The sequence below is a fragment of the Oncorhynchus tshawytscha genome, linkage group LG03 (genome assembly GCF_018296145.1).
Source record: "Oncorhynchus tshawytscha isolate Ot180627B linkage group LG03, Otsh_v2.0, whole genome shotgun sequence".
Classification (NCBI taxonomy): Eukaryota; Metazoa; Chordata; class Actinopteri; order Salmoniformes; family Salmonidae; genus Oncorhynchus; species Oncorhynchus tshawytscha.
In genome coordinates, this window is record NC_056431.1 from 42,985,621 (window position 1) to 42,999,902 (window position 14,282).

The window sequence follows — 14,282 nt, forward strand, 5'->3', positions numbered from 1 at the left end:
ACTAGATTTTCCTGTGTTTTATATAAACTCAGCAAAAAAAAGAAATCACAGTAAGGTACTTTCAATGATAATTCGTAAAAATCCAAATAACTTCACAGATCTTCATTGTAAAGGGTTTAAACACTGTTCCCCATGCTTGTTCAATGAACCATAAACAATTAATGAACATGCACCTGTGGAACGGTCGTTAAGACACTAACAGGTTAAGGAGACGGTAGGCAATTAAGGTCACAGTAATGAAAATTTAGGACACTATAAAGAGGCCTTTCTACTGACTGAAAAACACCAAAAGAAAAATGCCCAGGGTCCCTGCTCATCTGCGTGAAAGTGCCTTAGGCATGCTGCAAGGAGGCATGAGGACAAAGGATGTGGCCAGGGCAATAAATTGCAATGTCCATACTGTGAGACGCCTAAGACAGTGCTACAGGGAGACACAACGGACAGCTGATCGCCCTCGCAGTGGCAGACCATGTGTAACAACACCTGCACAGGATCGGTACAACTGAACATCACACCTGTGGGACAGGTACAGGATGGCAACAACTGCCCGAGTTATACCAGGAACGCACAATCCTTCCATTAGTGCTCAGACTGTCCGCAATAGGCTGAGTGAGGCTGGACTGAGGGCTTGTAGGCCTGTTGTAAGGCAGATCCTCACCAGACATTACCAGCAACAACGTCGCCTATGGGCACAAACCCACCGTCGCTGGACCAGACAGGACTGGCAAAAAGTGCTCTTCACTGACGAGTCGCGGTATTGTCTCACCAGGGGTGATGGTCGGATTCGCGTTTATCGTCGAAGGAATGAGCGTTACACCGAGGCCTGTACTCTGGAGCGAGATCGATTTGGAGGTGGAGAGTGAGTCATGGTCTGGGGCGGTGTGTCACAGCATCATCGGACAGAGCTTGTTGTCATTGCAGGCAATCTCAACGGTGTGCGTTACAGGGAAGACCTCCTCCTCCCTCATGTGGTACTCTTCCTACAGGCTCATCCTGACATGACCCTCCAGCATGACAATGCCACCAGCCATACTGCTTGTTCTGTGCGTGATTTCCTGCAAGACAGGAATGTCAGTGTTCTGCATTGTCCAGCGAAGAGCCCGGATCTCAATCCCATTGAGAACATCTGGGACCTGTTGGATTGGAGGGTGAGGGCTAAGGCCATTCCCCCCAGAAATGTCCGGGAACATGCAGGTGCCTTGGTGGAAGAGTGGGGTATCATCTCACAGCAAGAACTGTCGTCCATGAGGAGGAGATGCACTGCAGTACTTAATGCAGCTGGTGGCCACACCAGATACTGACTGTTACTTTTGATTTTGACCCCCCCGTCGTTCAGGGACACATTATTCCATTTTTGTTAGTCACATGTCTGTGGAACTTGTTCAGTTTATGTCTCAGTTGTTGAATCTTGTTATGTTCATACAAAGATTTCCACATGATTCCGGAGCAAACATCAATTATTCCGGAGCTAGCCAGCTCTGTCAATCACTCGAGTTCCATCAATCACTCCTGGGCTGCAGTCACCTATCCGGACCCGTTTTACTGCCTACGAGGAGCCCCACCGGGCCTTCACAACTGGACTGCCGACGTTATCTACCCAAAGGAGATCCGGCTGGCTCCTCCGTCGCGACGTTACCTGAACGCCCATCTGCGGCCTGCTAACCGTTAGCTGTCTTACCGGCTGCTATCTGAATAGACAATCGGACAATTTATTTATTTTTATTATTATTATGTTTTCTTCTTGGGCCTCTATAACTATATCTATTGTTTTTATTTTTGTTGTTGTTGTGTGATTTGGATTAATCCCCTCTACCACACGGAACCCCACTAATCTACTGACGGAACGCAAGAGGTGGCTAACAACAGACCTCCATCCTATGCTAGCTTGCTACCGATGGCCTGGCTAGCTGTCTAAATCGCCGTGACCCCCAACCAACCTCTCCACTCACTGGACCCTTTTGATCACTCGACTAAGCATGCCTCTCCTTAATGTCAATATGTCTTGTCCATTGCTGTTCTGGTTAGTGTTTATTGGCTTATTTCACTGTAGAGCCTCTAGTCCTGCTCACTATACCTTATCCAACCTATTAGTTCCACCACCCACACATGCAATGACATCTCCTGGTTTCAATGATGTTTCTAGAGACAATATCTCTCTTCATCACTCAATACCTAGGTTTACCTCCACTGTATTCACATACTACCATACCTTTGTCTGTACATTATACCTTGATGCTATTTTACCGCCCCCAGAAACCTCCTTTTACTCTATGTTCCAGACGTTCTAGACGACCAATTCTCATAGCTTTTAGCCGTACCCTTATTCTACTCCTCCTATGTTCCTCTGGCGATGTAGAGGTGAATCCAGGCCCTGCAGTGCCTAGCTCCACTCCTATTCCCCAGGCGCTCTCTTTTGACGACTTCTGTAACCGTAATAGCCTTGGTTTCATGCATGTTAGTGGCTGCTGCCAACACACTGACAATGACACTGACTCAACTCCAGCCACTTTAATAATGGGAATTGATGGGAAATGATGTAAATATATAAACAATGCTACCTTATATAATGTTACTTACCCTACATTATTCATCTCATATGCATACGTATATACTGTACTCTATATCATCGACTGCATCCTTATGTAATACATGTATCACTAGCCACTTTAACTATGCCACTTTGTTTACATACTCATCTCATATGTATATACTGTACTCGATATCAGCTACTGTATCTTGCCTATGCTGCTCTGTACCATCACTCATTCATATATCCTTATGTACATATTCTTTATCCCCTTACACTGTGTATAAGACAGTAGTTTTGGAATTGTTAGTTAGATTACTTGTTGGTTATTACTGCATTGTCGGAACTAGAAGCACAAGCATTTCGCTACACTCGCATTAACATCTGCTAACCATGTGTATGTGACAAATAAAATTTGATTTGATTTGATTTGTTAACATTAGAAGCCTCCTCCCTAAGTTTGTTCTATTCACTGCTTTAGCACAGTCTGCCAACCCGGATGTTCTAGCTGTGTCTGAATCCTGGCTTAGGAAGACCACCAAAAATTCAGAAATTTTAATTTCAAACTACAACATTTTCAGACAAGATAGAACTGCCAAAGGGGGCGGTGTTGCAATCTACTGCAAAGATAGCCTGCAGAGTTCTGTCCTATTATCCAGGTCTGTACCCAAACAATTTGAACTTCTACTTTTAAAAATCCACCTCTCTAAAAACAAGTCTCTCACCGTTGCCGCCTGCTATAGACCACCCTCTGCCACCATGCTGTGCTCTGGACACCATATGTGAACTGATTGCCCCCCATCTATCTTCAGAGTTCGTGCTACCTGGCCGGGGTATCCTGGAAGGATATTGATCTCATCCCGTCAGTAGAGGATGCCTGGATATTTTTTTAAAATGCCTTCCTAACCATCTTAAATAAACATGCCCCATTCAAGAAATTTAGAACCAGGAACAGATATAGCCCTTGGTTCTCCCCAGACCTGACTGGTTCTCCTGACAGACCTGACCTTAACCAACATAAAAACATCCTATGGCGTTCTGCATTAGCATCGAACAGCCCCCGTGATATGCAGCTGTTCAGGGAAGCTAGAAACCATTATACACAGGCAGTTAGAAAAGCCAAGGCTAGCTTTTTCAAGCAGAAATTTGCTTCCTGCAACACTAACTCAAAAAAGTTCTGGGACACTGTAAAGTCCATGGAGAATAAGAACACCTCCTCCCAGCTGCCCACTGCACTGAAGATAGGAAACACTGTCACCACTGATAAATCCACCATAATTGAGAATTTCAATAAGCATTTTTCTACGGCTGGCCATGCTTTCTACCTGGCTACTCCTACCCTGGTCAACAGCACTGCACCCCCAACAGCAACTCGCCCAAGCCTTCCACATTTCTCCTTCTCCCAAATCCATTCAGCTGATGTTCTGAAAGAGCTGCAAAATCTGGACCCCTACAAATCAGCCGGACTAGACAATCTGGACCCTTTCTTTCTAAAAATTATCTGCCGAAATTGTTGCCACCCCTATTACTAGCCTGTTCAACCTCTCTTTCGTGTCATCTGAGATTCCCAAAGATTGGAAAGCAGCTGCGGTCATCCCCCTCTTCAAAGGGGGGGACACTCTTGACCCAAACTGCTACAGACCTATATCTATCCTACCGTGCCTTTCTAAGGTCTTCGAAAGCCAAGTCAACAGATTACCGACCATTTCGAATCTCACCATACCTTCTCTGCTATGCAATCTGGTTTCAGAGCTGGTCATGGGTGCACCTCAGCCACGCTCAAGGTCCTAAACGATATCTTAACCGCCATCGATAAGAAACATTACTGTGCAGCCGTATTCATTGATCTGGCCAAGGCTTTCGACTCTGTCAATCACCACATCCTCTTCGGCAGACTCGACAGCCTTGGTTTCTCAAATGATTGCCTCGCCTGGTTCACCAACTACTTCTCTGATAGAGTTCAGTGTGTCAAATCGGAGGGTCTGCTGTCCGGACCTCTGGCAGTCTCTATGGGGGTGCCACAGGGTTCAATTCTTGGACCGACTCTGTTCTCTGTATACATCAATGAGGTCGCTCTTGCTGCTGGTGAGTCTCTGATCCACCTCTATGCAGACGACACCATTCTGTATACTTCCGGCCCTTCTTTGGACACTGTGTTAACAACCCTCCAGGCAAGCTTCAATGCCATACAACTCTCCTTCCGTGGCCTCCAATTGCTCTTACATACAAGTAAAACTAAATGCATGCTCTTCAACCGATCGCTACCTGCACCTACCCGCCTGTCCAACATCACTACTCTGGACGGCTCTGACTTAGAATACGTGGACAACTACAAATACTTAGGTGTCTGGTTAGACTGTAAACTCTCCTTCCAGACCCATATCAAACATCTCCAATCCAAAGTTAAATCTAGAATTGGCTTCCTATTTCGCAACAAAGCATCCTTCACTCATGCTGCCAAACATACCCTTGTAAAACTGACCATCCTACCAATCCTCGACTTTGGCGATGTCATTTACAAAATAGCCTCCAATACCCTACTCAACAAATTGGATGCAGTCTATCACAGTGCAATCCGTTTTGTCACCAAAGCCCCATATACTACCCACCATTGCGACCTGTACGCTCTCGTTGGCTGGCCCTCGCTTCATACTCGTCGCCAAACCCATTGGCTCCATGTCATCTACAAGACCCTGCTAGGTAAAGTCCCACCTTATCTCAGCTCACTGGTCACCATAGCATCTCCCACCTGTAGCACACGCTCCAGCAGGTATATCTCTCTAGTCACCCCCAAAACCAATTCTTTCTTTGGCCGCCTCTCCTTCCAGTTCTCTGCTGCCAATGACTGGAACAAACTACAAAAATCTCTGAAACTGGAAACACTTATCTCCCTCACTAGCTTTAAGCACCAACTGTCAGAGCAGCTCACAGATTACTGCACCTGTACATAGCCCACCTATAATTTAGCCCAAACAACTACCTCTTTCCCAACTGTATTTAATTTTTATTTATTTATTTATTTTGCTCCTTTGCACCCCATTATTTTTATTTCTACTTTGCACATTCTTCCATTGCAAAACTACCATTCCAGTGTTTTACTTGCTATATTGTATTTACTTTGCCACCATGGCCTTTTTTGCCTTTAGCTCCCTTCTCACCTCATTTGCTCACATTGTATATAGACTTGTTTATACTGTATTATTGACTGTATGTTGGTTTTACTCCATGTGTAACTCTGTGTCGTTGTATCTGTCGAACTGCTTTATCTTGGCCAGGTCGCAATTGTAAATGAGAACTTGTTCTCAACTTGCCTACCTGGTTAAATAAAGGTAAAATAAAAAATTAAAAAAAATAAATGTTAAGTTTGCTGAAAATAAACGTAGTTGACAGTGAGAGGACGTTTCTTTTTTTGCTGAGTTCACACACACACACACACACACGAGGTTGGAATAATACTGTAAAATTGTGTAAGAGCTGTTTGAAGACAGCTTTTTTTGTGGGACGAAGTTTTGGCCTTCCATGGTGACATCACCGTGTAGTAAATTAGTTAAATCCACCAATAAGAAAGATCGTTCCAAACCTCTGCCAATAACAGCTAATTTTCTGTTTTCCCCTCCCCACTCAGACCACTCCTAGCAAAATTCTTGCTTGAGAAATTGCCCTTTGCTAAGACCATTTTAATGAAAACAAATCACAGTAAGGTACTTAATTGTTACCCAGAAATGATTTGATACTAAGAAAGAAAAAAAGGCTGCATTGGACCTTTAAGATTTTGTGTCGAGAAAAGTCTGACCATCTGCCACCAGAAATGTGTGGCCAATCACAGTCGGTTTAATGATGATGTAATTTGGCTACATTATCTGTCATCATCATTAAACTGACTGGGTTCCCTGGGGAGAGTGTAAACCCTTTTTGTCTAAACCATTTTTTCTTTAGGTTGGATTGGAAATGTGCATCACAGCCAGATTCATTCCAACCTGACCACAACTGCTAACACAGTCAGCCAAAGAAAACATGCATGTATTTTAAAAGGAAGACATTTCTTGATAAAAGGTCAAACACTTTGTCCTTCAAAGAGGGACACTTTACACTACAGTATGAGAAATGCAAATAATGCTTAACTAAAATAATCTATACATTTAACACATTTAGAGACATTAGGCTATGGCATCCTATTTGGGCATTGTTTCAGACAATGTAAGGAACATGCACGGGCAACAAATGCCTTTTGATGGCATTTCCAATGATGCTAATCGAGCAGCAGGATAATTAAAATATAATATAATATTCCTTCTTGTGTGTTGTCTGGTGATGTTTAGTTCATACCTTCTTTGGGTAGACCGTATGCACACCCTCCTGCAGATGCGCTGCACATTTGTACAGTACCAGGTGTTTGCAGAGGGAGATTCCACTCAACATCTGTTTTCATATTTCCCACTGTAGATGTATCTAAATAAATATCACTAGAAAACAGCTTAGGCAAATGCAAAATGCAGCTACTGTTATTCTGGCTGCACTGTTTGACGTGACTGTAAGTTAGCCGTAGTTGGCTAGCAAGCAAGGGATAAGAACGTTGCCAGCCAGTATTGCTGTAATGGAACATTTAGAACAAACGACAGAACAAATAGACTTAACGACTGGGTGTTTAACATATATACTTAGTGTACAAAACATTATGAACACCTGCTCTTTCCATTACATACAGTGGGGCAAAAAAGTATTTAGTCAGCCACCAATTGTGCAAGTTCTCCCACTTAAAAAGATGAGGCCTGTAATTTTCATCATAGTTACACTTCAACTATGACAGACAAAATGAGAAGAAAAAAATCCAGAAAATCACATTGTAGGATTTTTTTATGAATTTATTTGCAAATTATGCTGGAAAATAAGTATTTGGTCACCTACAAACAAGCAATATTTCTGGCTCTCACAGACCTGTAACTACTTCTTTAAGAGGCTCCTCTGTCCTCCACTCGTTACCTGTATTAATGGCACCGGTTTGAACTTGTTATCAGTATAAAAGACACCTGTCCACAATCTCAAACAGTCACACTCCAAACTCCACTATGGCCAAGACCAAAGAGCTGTCAAAGGACACCAGAAACAAAATTGTAGACCTGCACCAGGCTGGGAAGACTGAATCTGCAATAGGTAAGCAGCTTGGTTTGAAGAAATCAACTGTGGGAGCAATTATTAGGAAATTGAAGACATACAAGACCACTGATAATCTCCCTCGATCTGGGGCTCCACGCAAGATCTCACCCCGTGGGGTCAAAATGATCACAAGAATGATCATTCCAGGTGTTAGAATGGCCAAGTCAAAGTCCAGACCTGAATCCAATCGAGAATCTGTGGAAAGAACTGAAAACTGCTGTTCACAAATGCTCTCCATCCAACCTCACTGAGCTCGAGCTGTTTTGCAAGGAGGAATGGGAAAACATTTCAGTCTCTCGATGTGCAAAACTGATAGAGACATACCCCAAGCGACTTACAGCTGTATTCACAGCAAAAGGTGGCGCTACAAAGCATTAACTTAAGGGGGCTGAACAATTTTGCACGCCTAATTCTTCAGTTTTTGATTTGTTAAAAAAGTTTGAAATATCCAATAAATGTCGTTCCACTTCATGATTGTGTCCCACTTGTTGTTGATTCTTCACAAAAAAAATACAGTTTTATATCTTTAAGTTTGAAGCCTGAAATGTGGCAAAAGGTCGCAAAGTTCAAGGGGGCCGAATACTTTCGTAAGGCACTGTATATCAATGATGTTGCTCTTGCTGCGGGCGATTCCCTGATCCACCTCTACGCAGACGTCACCTTTCTGTATACTTCTGGCCCTTCATTGGACACTGTGCTATCTAACCTCCAAACGAGCTTCAATGACATACAACACTCCTTCCATGGCCTCCAACTGCTCTTAAACGCTAGTAAAACCAAATGCATGCTTTTCAACCGTTCGCTGCCTGCACGTCCGACTAGCATCACCACCCTGGATGGTTCCGACCTAGAATATGTGGACATCTATAAGTACCTAGGTGTCTGGCTAGACTGTAAACTCTCCTTCCAGACTCATATCAAACATCTACAATCCAAAATCAAATCTAGAGTCGGCTTTCTATTTCACAACAAAGCCCCCTTCACTCACGCCGCAAAACTTACCCTAGTAAAACTGACTATCCTACTGATCCTTGACTTCGGCGATGTCATCTACAAAATAGCTTCCAATACTCTACTCAGCAAACTGGATGCAGTTTATCACAGTGCCATCTGTTTTGTTACTAAAGCACCTTATACCACCCACCACTGCGACCTGTATGCTCTAGTCGGCTGGCCCTCGCTACATATTCGTCGCCAGACCCACTGGCTCCAGGTCATCGACAAGTCTATGCTAGGTAAAGCTCCACCTTATCTTGGTGGTTGAAGAAATCCCTCTAGTGGTGTGGGGGCTGTGCTTTGGCAAAGTGGGTGGGGTTATATCCTTTCTGTTTGGCCCTGTCCGGGGGTGTCCTCGGATGGGGCCCACAGTGTCTCCTGACCCCTCCTGTCTCAGCCTCCAGTATTTATGCTGCAGTAGTTTATGTGTCGGGGGGCTAGGGTCAGTTTGTTATATCTGGAGTACTTCTCCTGTCCTATTCGGTGTCCTGTGTGAATCTAAGTGTGCATTCTCTCCAACCCTCTTTCTTTCTCCCTCTCGGAGGACCTGAGCCCTAGGACCATGCCCCAGGACTACCTGAAATGATGACTCCTTGCTGTCCCCAGTCCATCTGACCGTGCTGCTGCTCCAGTTTCAACTGTTCTGCCTTATTATTATACGACCATGCTGGTCATTTATGAACATTTGAACATCTTGGCCATGTTCTGTTATAATCTCCACCCGGCACAGCCAGAAGAGTACTGGCCACCCCACATAGCCTGGTTCCTCTCTAGGTTTCTTCCTAGGTTTTGGCCTTTCTAGGGAGTTTTTCCTAGCCACCGTGCTTCTACACCTGCATTGCTTGCTGTTTGGGGTTTTAGGCTGGTTTTCTGTACAGCACTTTGAGATATCAGCTGATGTACGAAGGTCTATATAAATAAATTTGATTTGATTTTGATTTGATCTCAGTTCACTGGTCACAATGGAAACACCCACCCGTAGCACGTGCTCCAGCAGGTGTATCTCACTGATCATCCCTAAAGCCAAAACCTCATTTAGCCGCCTTTCCTTCCAGTTCTCTGCTACCTGTGACTGGAACGAATTGCAAAAATCGCTGAAGTTGGAGACTTATCTCCCTCACCAACTTTAAACATCTGCTATCTGAGCAGCTAACCGATCGCTGCAGCTGTACATAGTCCATCGGTATATAGCCCACCCAATTTACCTACCTCATCCCCATACTGTTTTTATTTTATTTACTTTTCTGCTCTTTTGCACACCAGTATCTCTACCTGCACATGTTCATCTGATCATTTATCCCTCCAGTGTTAATCTGCTAAATTGTAATTATTCACTCCTATGGCCTATTTATTGCCTACCTCCTCATGCCTTTTGCACACAATGTATATAGATTATTTTTTCCCCTACTATGTTATTGACTTGTTTATTGTTTATTGTTTACTCCATGTGTAACTGTGTTGTTGTCTGTTCACACTGCTATGCTTTATCTTGGCCAGGTCGCAGTTGCAAATGAGAACTTGTTCTCAACTAGCCTACCTGGTTAAATAGGGGTGAAATAAAATAAATATACTCAGAAAACAAAAAGCAGGTGCCAATATAGCATTAATTCATAGTCAAAAGTGCTTAAAGACAAACATAATATTGTTCAGTTTATGAAACAGTCCTGCTTTTCTCAGTAGCCATATTCAGACACTTCTGAGAACATGTGTATGTACAGTTGAAGTCGGAAGTTTACGTACACTTAGGTTGGAGGCATTAAAACTTGTTCTTCAACCACTCCACAAATGTCTTGTTAACTGACTTGCCTAGTTAAATAAAGGTTTAAAAAAAAGGAAGGAGACGCGATCTGTCTCCTAGAGATGAACGTACTTTGGTGCGAAAAATGCAAATCAATCCCAGACCAACAGCAAAAGGACCTTGTGAAGATGCTGGAGGAAATAGGTACAAAAGTATCTATATCCACAGTAAAACAAGTCCATATCGACAACCTGAAAGGCCGCTCAGCAAGGAAGAAGCCACTGCTCCATAACCGCCACAAAAAAGCAAGACTACGGTTTGCAACTACACATGGGGACAACATTCGTACGTTTTGGAGAAATGTCCTCTGAAATGTGTGGGCAGAACTGAAAAAGTGTGTGCAAGCAAGGATGCCTACAAACCTGACTCAGTTATACCAGCTCTGAGGAATGGGCCAAAATTCACCCAACTTATTCTGGGAAGCTTGTGGAAGGCTACCCAAAACATTTGACCCAAGTTAAACTATTTAAAGGCAATGCTACCAATTACTAATTGAGTATGTAAACTTCTGACCCACTGAGAATGTGATGAAAGAAATAAAAGCTGAAATAAATAATTCTCTCTACTATTATTCTGACATTTCACATTCTTAAAATAAAGTGGTGATCCTAACTGACCCAAGACAGGGAATTCTTACTAGGATTGGATGTCAGGAATTGTGAAAAACTGAGTTTAAATGTACTTAGCTAAGGTGTATGTAAACTTCTGACTTCAACTATATATAGCCAATAGATTGACCCATTACCATTAATTTCCCTTTGTAGACAAGTACTTTTACTATACTGAAGTACTTGCCAGTTGCCAGACAGTGTATCAGATAACACACAGTAGTGGCATGAACTCACAGGGTACCGTTGCCAACCATCAGTTACTGTCTGTCTGGGGCCAACAATTGATTTACAGTGTGACATATGAAAACAGATGTTGAGTGGAATCTCCCTCTGCTAACACCTGGTACTGTACAGCTGCAGGAGGGTCTGCATACGGTCTACCCAAAGAAGGTAAGAACTAAACATAACCAGTCAACACACAAGGCGGCATATTGTATTTTCATTATCCCGCTGCTAGACTAGCATTGAGGGAAATGCCATCAAAAAGGAATTTGTTGCCTGTGCATGTTCCTTACATTATTGTCTGAGACAATGCACAAATAGAACGGCAGTTCAAAAAGCGTAATATCCAGGTACTGCTACTGATTTTCAAATACCTTAGATGCCTTTGTGTGTGTGTGCGCATGTGAGAGACAGCCCATAGAAATTCAACAGTAATGACTATGCGACTCCAAATCATTCCACGGAAGTTGACAGTTATAGTGTTGTACCGTTGATGATTAGGCTACTTCCTAGTCTTTGCTTGGGCATCATTTACAAGACAGAGGAGCCATTAACTGGCTGCTACTCACTCCTCTAAATGGATCTACTGAAAGGGCTGGGCAGCAGGCAACCAACTCATGACTACTCACACAGTGAAGTACAGTATGATTACTGGCCTGCATTAAACACACTCTCCAGGGAATGTTATCATTTTTAAAACAAGTTATATCCTGATATGCCATTCTTATATTTGTTTTGATGCAATAAAAGGCGGCACAATAACATCCCCATAAAAGTCTAAATTCTTTACATTCCACCACGCATTACTAAAGCTGGAACATAGGAATGTTCCCGTGAAATACCTTTTCAATCTCTTTCATGAAATGTTTCATCGTCAATGGGAAACCCTGAGGGAACCATAGTTCATACTTGATGGGGAAAACAGATTGTTTATGCTACAAGAGTCCGTGGAGTCAGTCTTGCCCAGCTGAAGTTACGGTCAGTAAATACATGGGATTGGTTAACTCAGGGTTGATGCGTGAAGATCAGCGGGAATGCTTGCTGTTGTAGTCAGTTAACGGTTGGTGCGTGGCCTAAAGGTCCCTTGGGAAAGGTGGGTTGAAGTACAAAGCTCAAAATCCAAAGTGGCTATGCGAAACAGGCTTTCCTGCCCTCTTCCGGACAACACCCTGTGTATTTTAAGAAACCACCGACGACAACATTCATTGTTGACTCTACTGTACGGGCTCACACATGCCACTGCAGGGTTAACAGAAACTCTACTGTACGCTCCCCACTTCAGCAAAACTATTGAATCAAGGCAAACTACAACCAGTAACTATCCACTCAAACCAATGTATGGTACAACGTTCTTGTATGACGGTACAAATAACATGGGCCACATTGGGTCTTAATTAACTCAATTATTACCTAGCTATTACCTTCTTTTTTTTTAAGACTCTAAGACTGAAGGCACATCTACCCATTACGTTCCTCTTCAACAGTGTATTCGTTAATAAACAATGCAACAAAAGCAAGCCAGGGTGCTGCTATAAGAAGATCTAGACAGATCTAGAGTGCCTCAAGTGAATCCTTTACTCTCTTTTTCCGATGCTGGATGCATGTTTGAACATGACACATTCATCCTAAAAACAGATCCTCTCCACCAATCATTATCGAGAAACGCCTCCTTACCTCTTGGCCTCAGTGTTGAGTTATCCCCTCTTAAATACCTGCCATCTCCCCTGGGTTCAAAGACAGACTCTGCTACGATATGCCTGTTGGAGCCACTGAGGTTTAATAAGAAACGGCTGGGGCAGAGTAGACCGGGCCTACCTTAAAGCCACGCCCAGGCCATGATATTAGAAAACCTGTAGTCTCCTTTATTTTAAAATCGCCTCACAGTGGGCCCCCTCCGTCTGTCTGTCACAGAAAGCTCTTAAGCATGGTGTGTCGGTGGAGATTCAGTTCCGTTCAAAGAGAGAGAGAGAGAGAGCTCCCCCACAGCTAGTAATAAGCAGAGGGCTAATCAGCTTTACTTTACCTCCCTGCGCAATGCGTTGCAGCCGAACGCAACACAGCCCTGCCATCCATCACATTCACAGCATGTTGATCAACTTCCTCTCATATCCTCCAGTTCACACTACCGTGTCCGCTAGCTGTCTGTCCGCCTTATAGAGCCTGTCCAACAGCGTGCCTGGGACGCTTTCCAAATGCTTGAATCAGGTGTTCATTTGTATGCATTTGCTTTTCATTAACCCGAAAGACACAGACCACTTACCACCATGCCCTGCTACCATGCCCTGCTTCTTTGAAGTGACTCATTCTGAAGTCACATCAGCAAGTGCGTGTGGATCTAACTCCCATAAGCCAGCCTGCCAACAAATGAGATCACATGCACACCTGCACAGATATGTTTCACCTAGGGGGCTGTAGTTGCTGAGACAAGAGTTTGGAATGGATTCCTTGTAGGCTAATCTTGTAATGATGTCTACTTTCTGATGACGTCTGATAAACATATCATTAGATGACAAGACTTAAGCTTTAAGCCTTTAACCCATTTGCATAGGGTTGTTGAGATGAGGCCGATTTAATTATGTAACACCAGCATTACCTTAGCATTAATGATCTGATGGATCCAAAAGTCTCAATTCTAATAAACATTTGTTTTTTTCGACATCTGACCCACATTTGTATTTAAATCAGACCTTTGTCTGGTTTTGGTTAATTGGTCAAATGTGAAATAGTAAACAGTATTAGAAAATCATTTCTGTTTTTCCAATGAGTTAAGCACATGCAGTGTGCATGGGTAGGTTTTAATGATATGATCTAAGTGATGTTGTTAGTTACAGTCGTGGTTACTAGGTAGCTGAGTATTCCACCTGATTGGCTCTACTGTACAGCAGTGTTCATTTCATCAACAAAAATAGTGACTAAAATATTTGTCCAACACCTATTTTTCAGTGGCAATTGACGAGACTATAACTGACTAAAT

General features: G+C 43.2%; 1 protein-coding gene across 5 annotated transcripts in view; it reads right to left on the reverse strand.

Moving 5' to 3' along the window:
* The window catches only part of LOC112236179 (cordon-bleu protein-like 1), a 50,052-nt gene that overhangs the window by 16,194 nt on the left and 19,576 nt on the right, over nucleotides 1–14,282 (reverse strand). The window contains exon 1 of one of the 5 annotated variants that reach the window (XM_042316617.1): nucleotides 13,569–13,630. The exons of 2 other annotated variants lie outside the window; for them this stretch is intronic. Coding sequence is in view for 1 of the 3 variants with exons in the window: in XM_042316602.1 (XP_042172536.1) it covers nucleotides 13,332–13,381 (50 nt within the window). In the remaining 2 variants the exon portion in view is untranslated. Of the gene's footprint in view, nucleotides 1–12,982; nucleotides 13,222–13,331; nucleotides 13,484–13,568; nucleotides 13,631–14,282 lie in introns of those variants that run through there. 2 more of the 5 variants (XM_042316602.1, XM_024404780.2) reach the window with 2 other exon arrangements.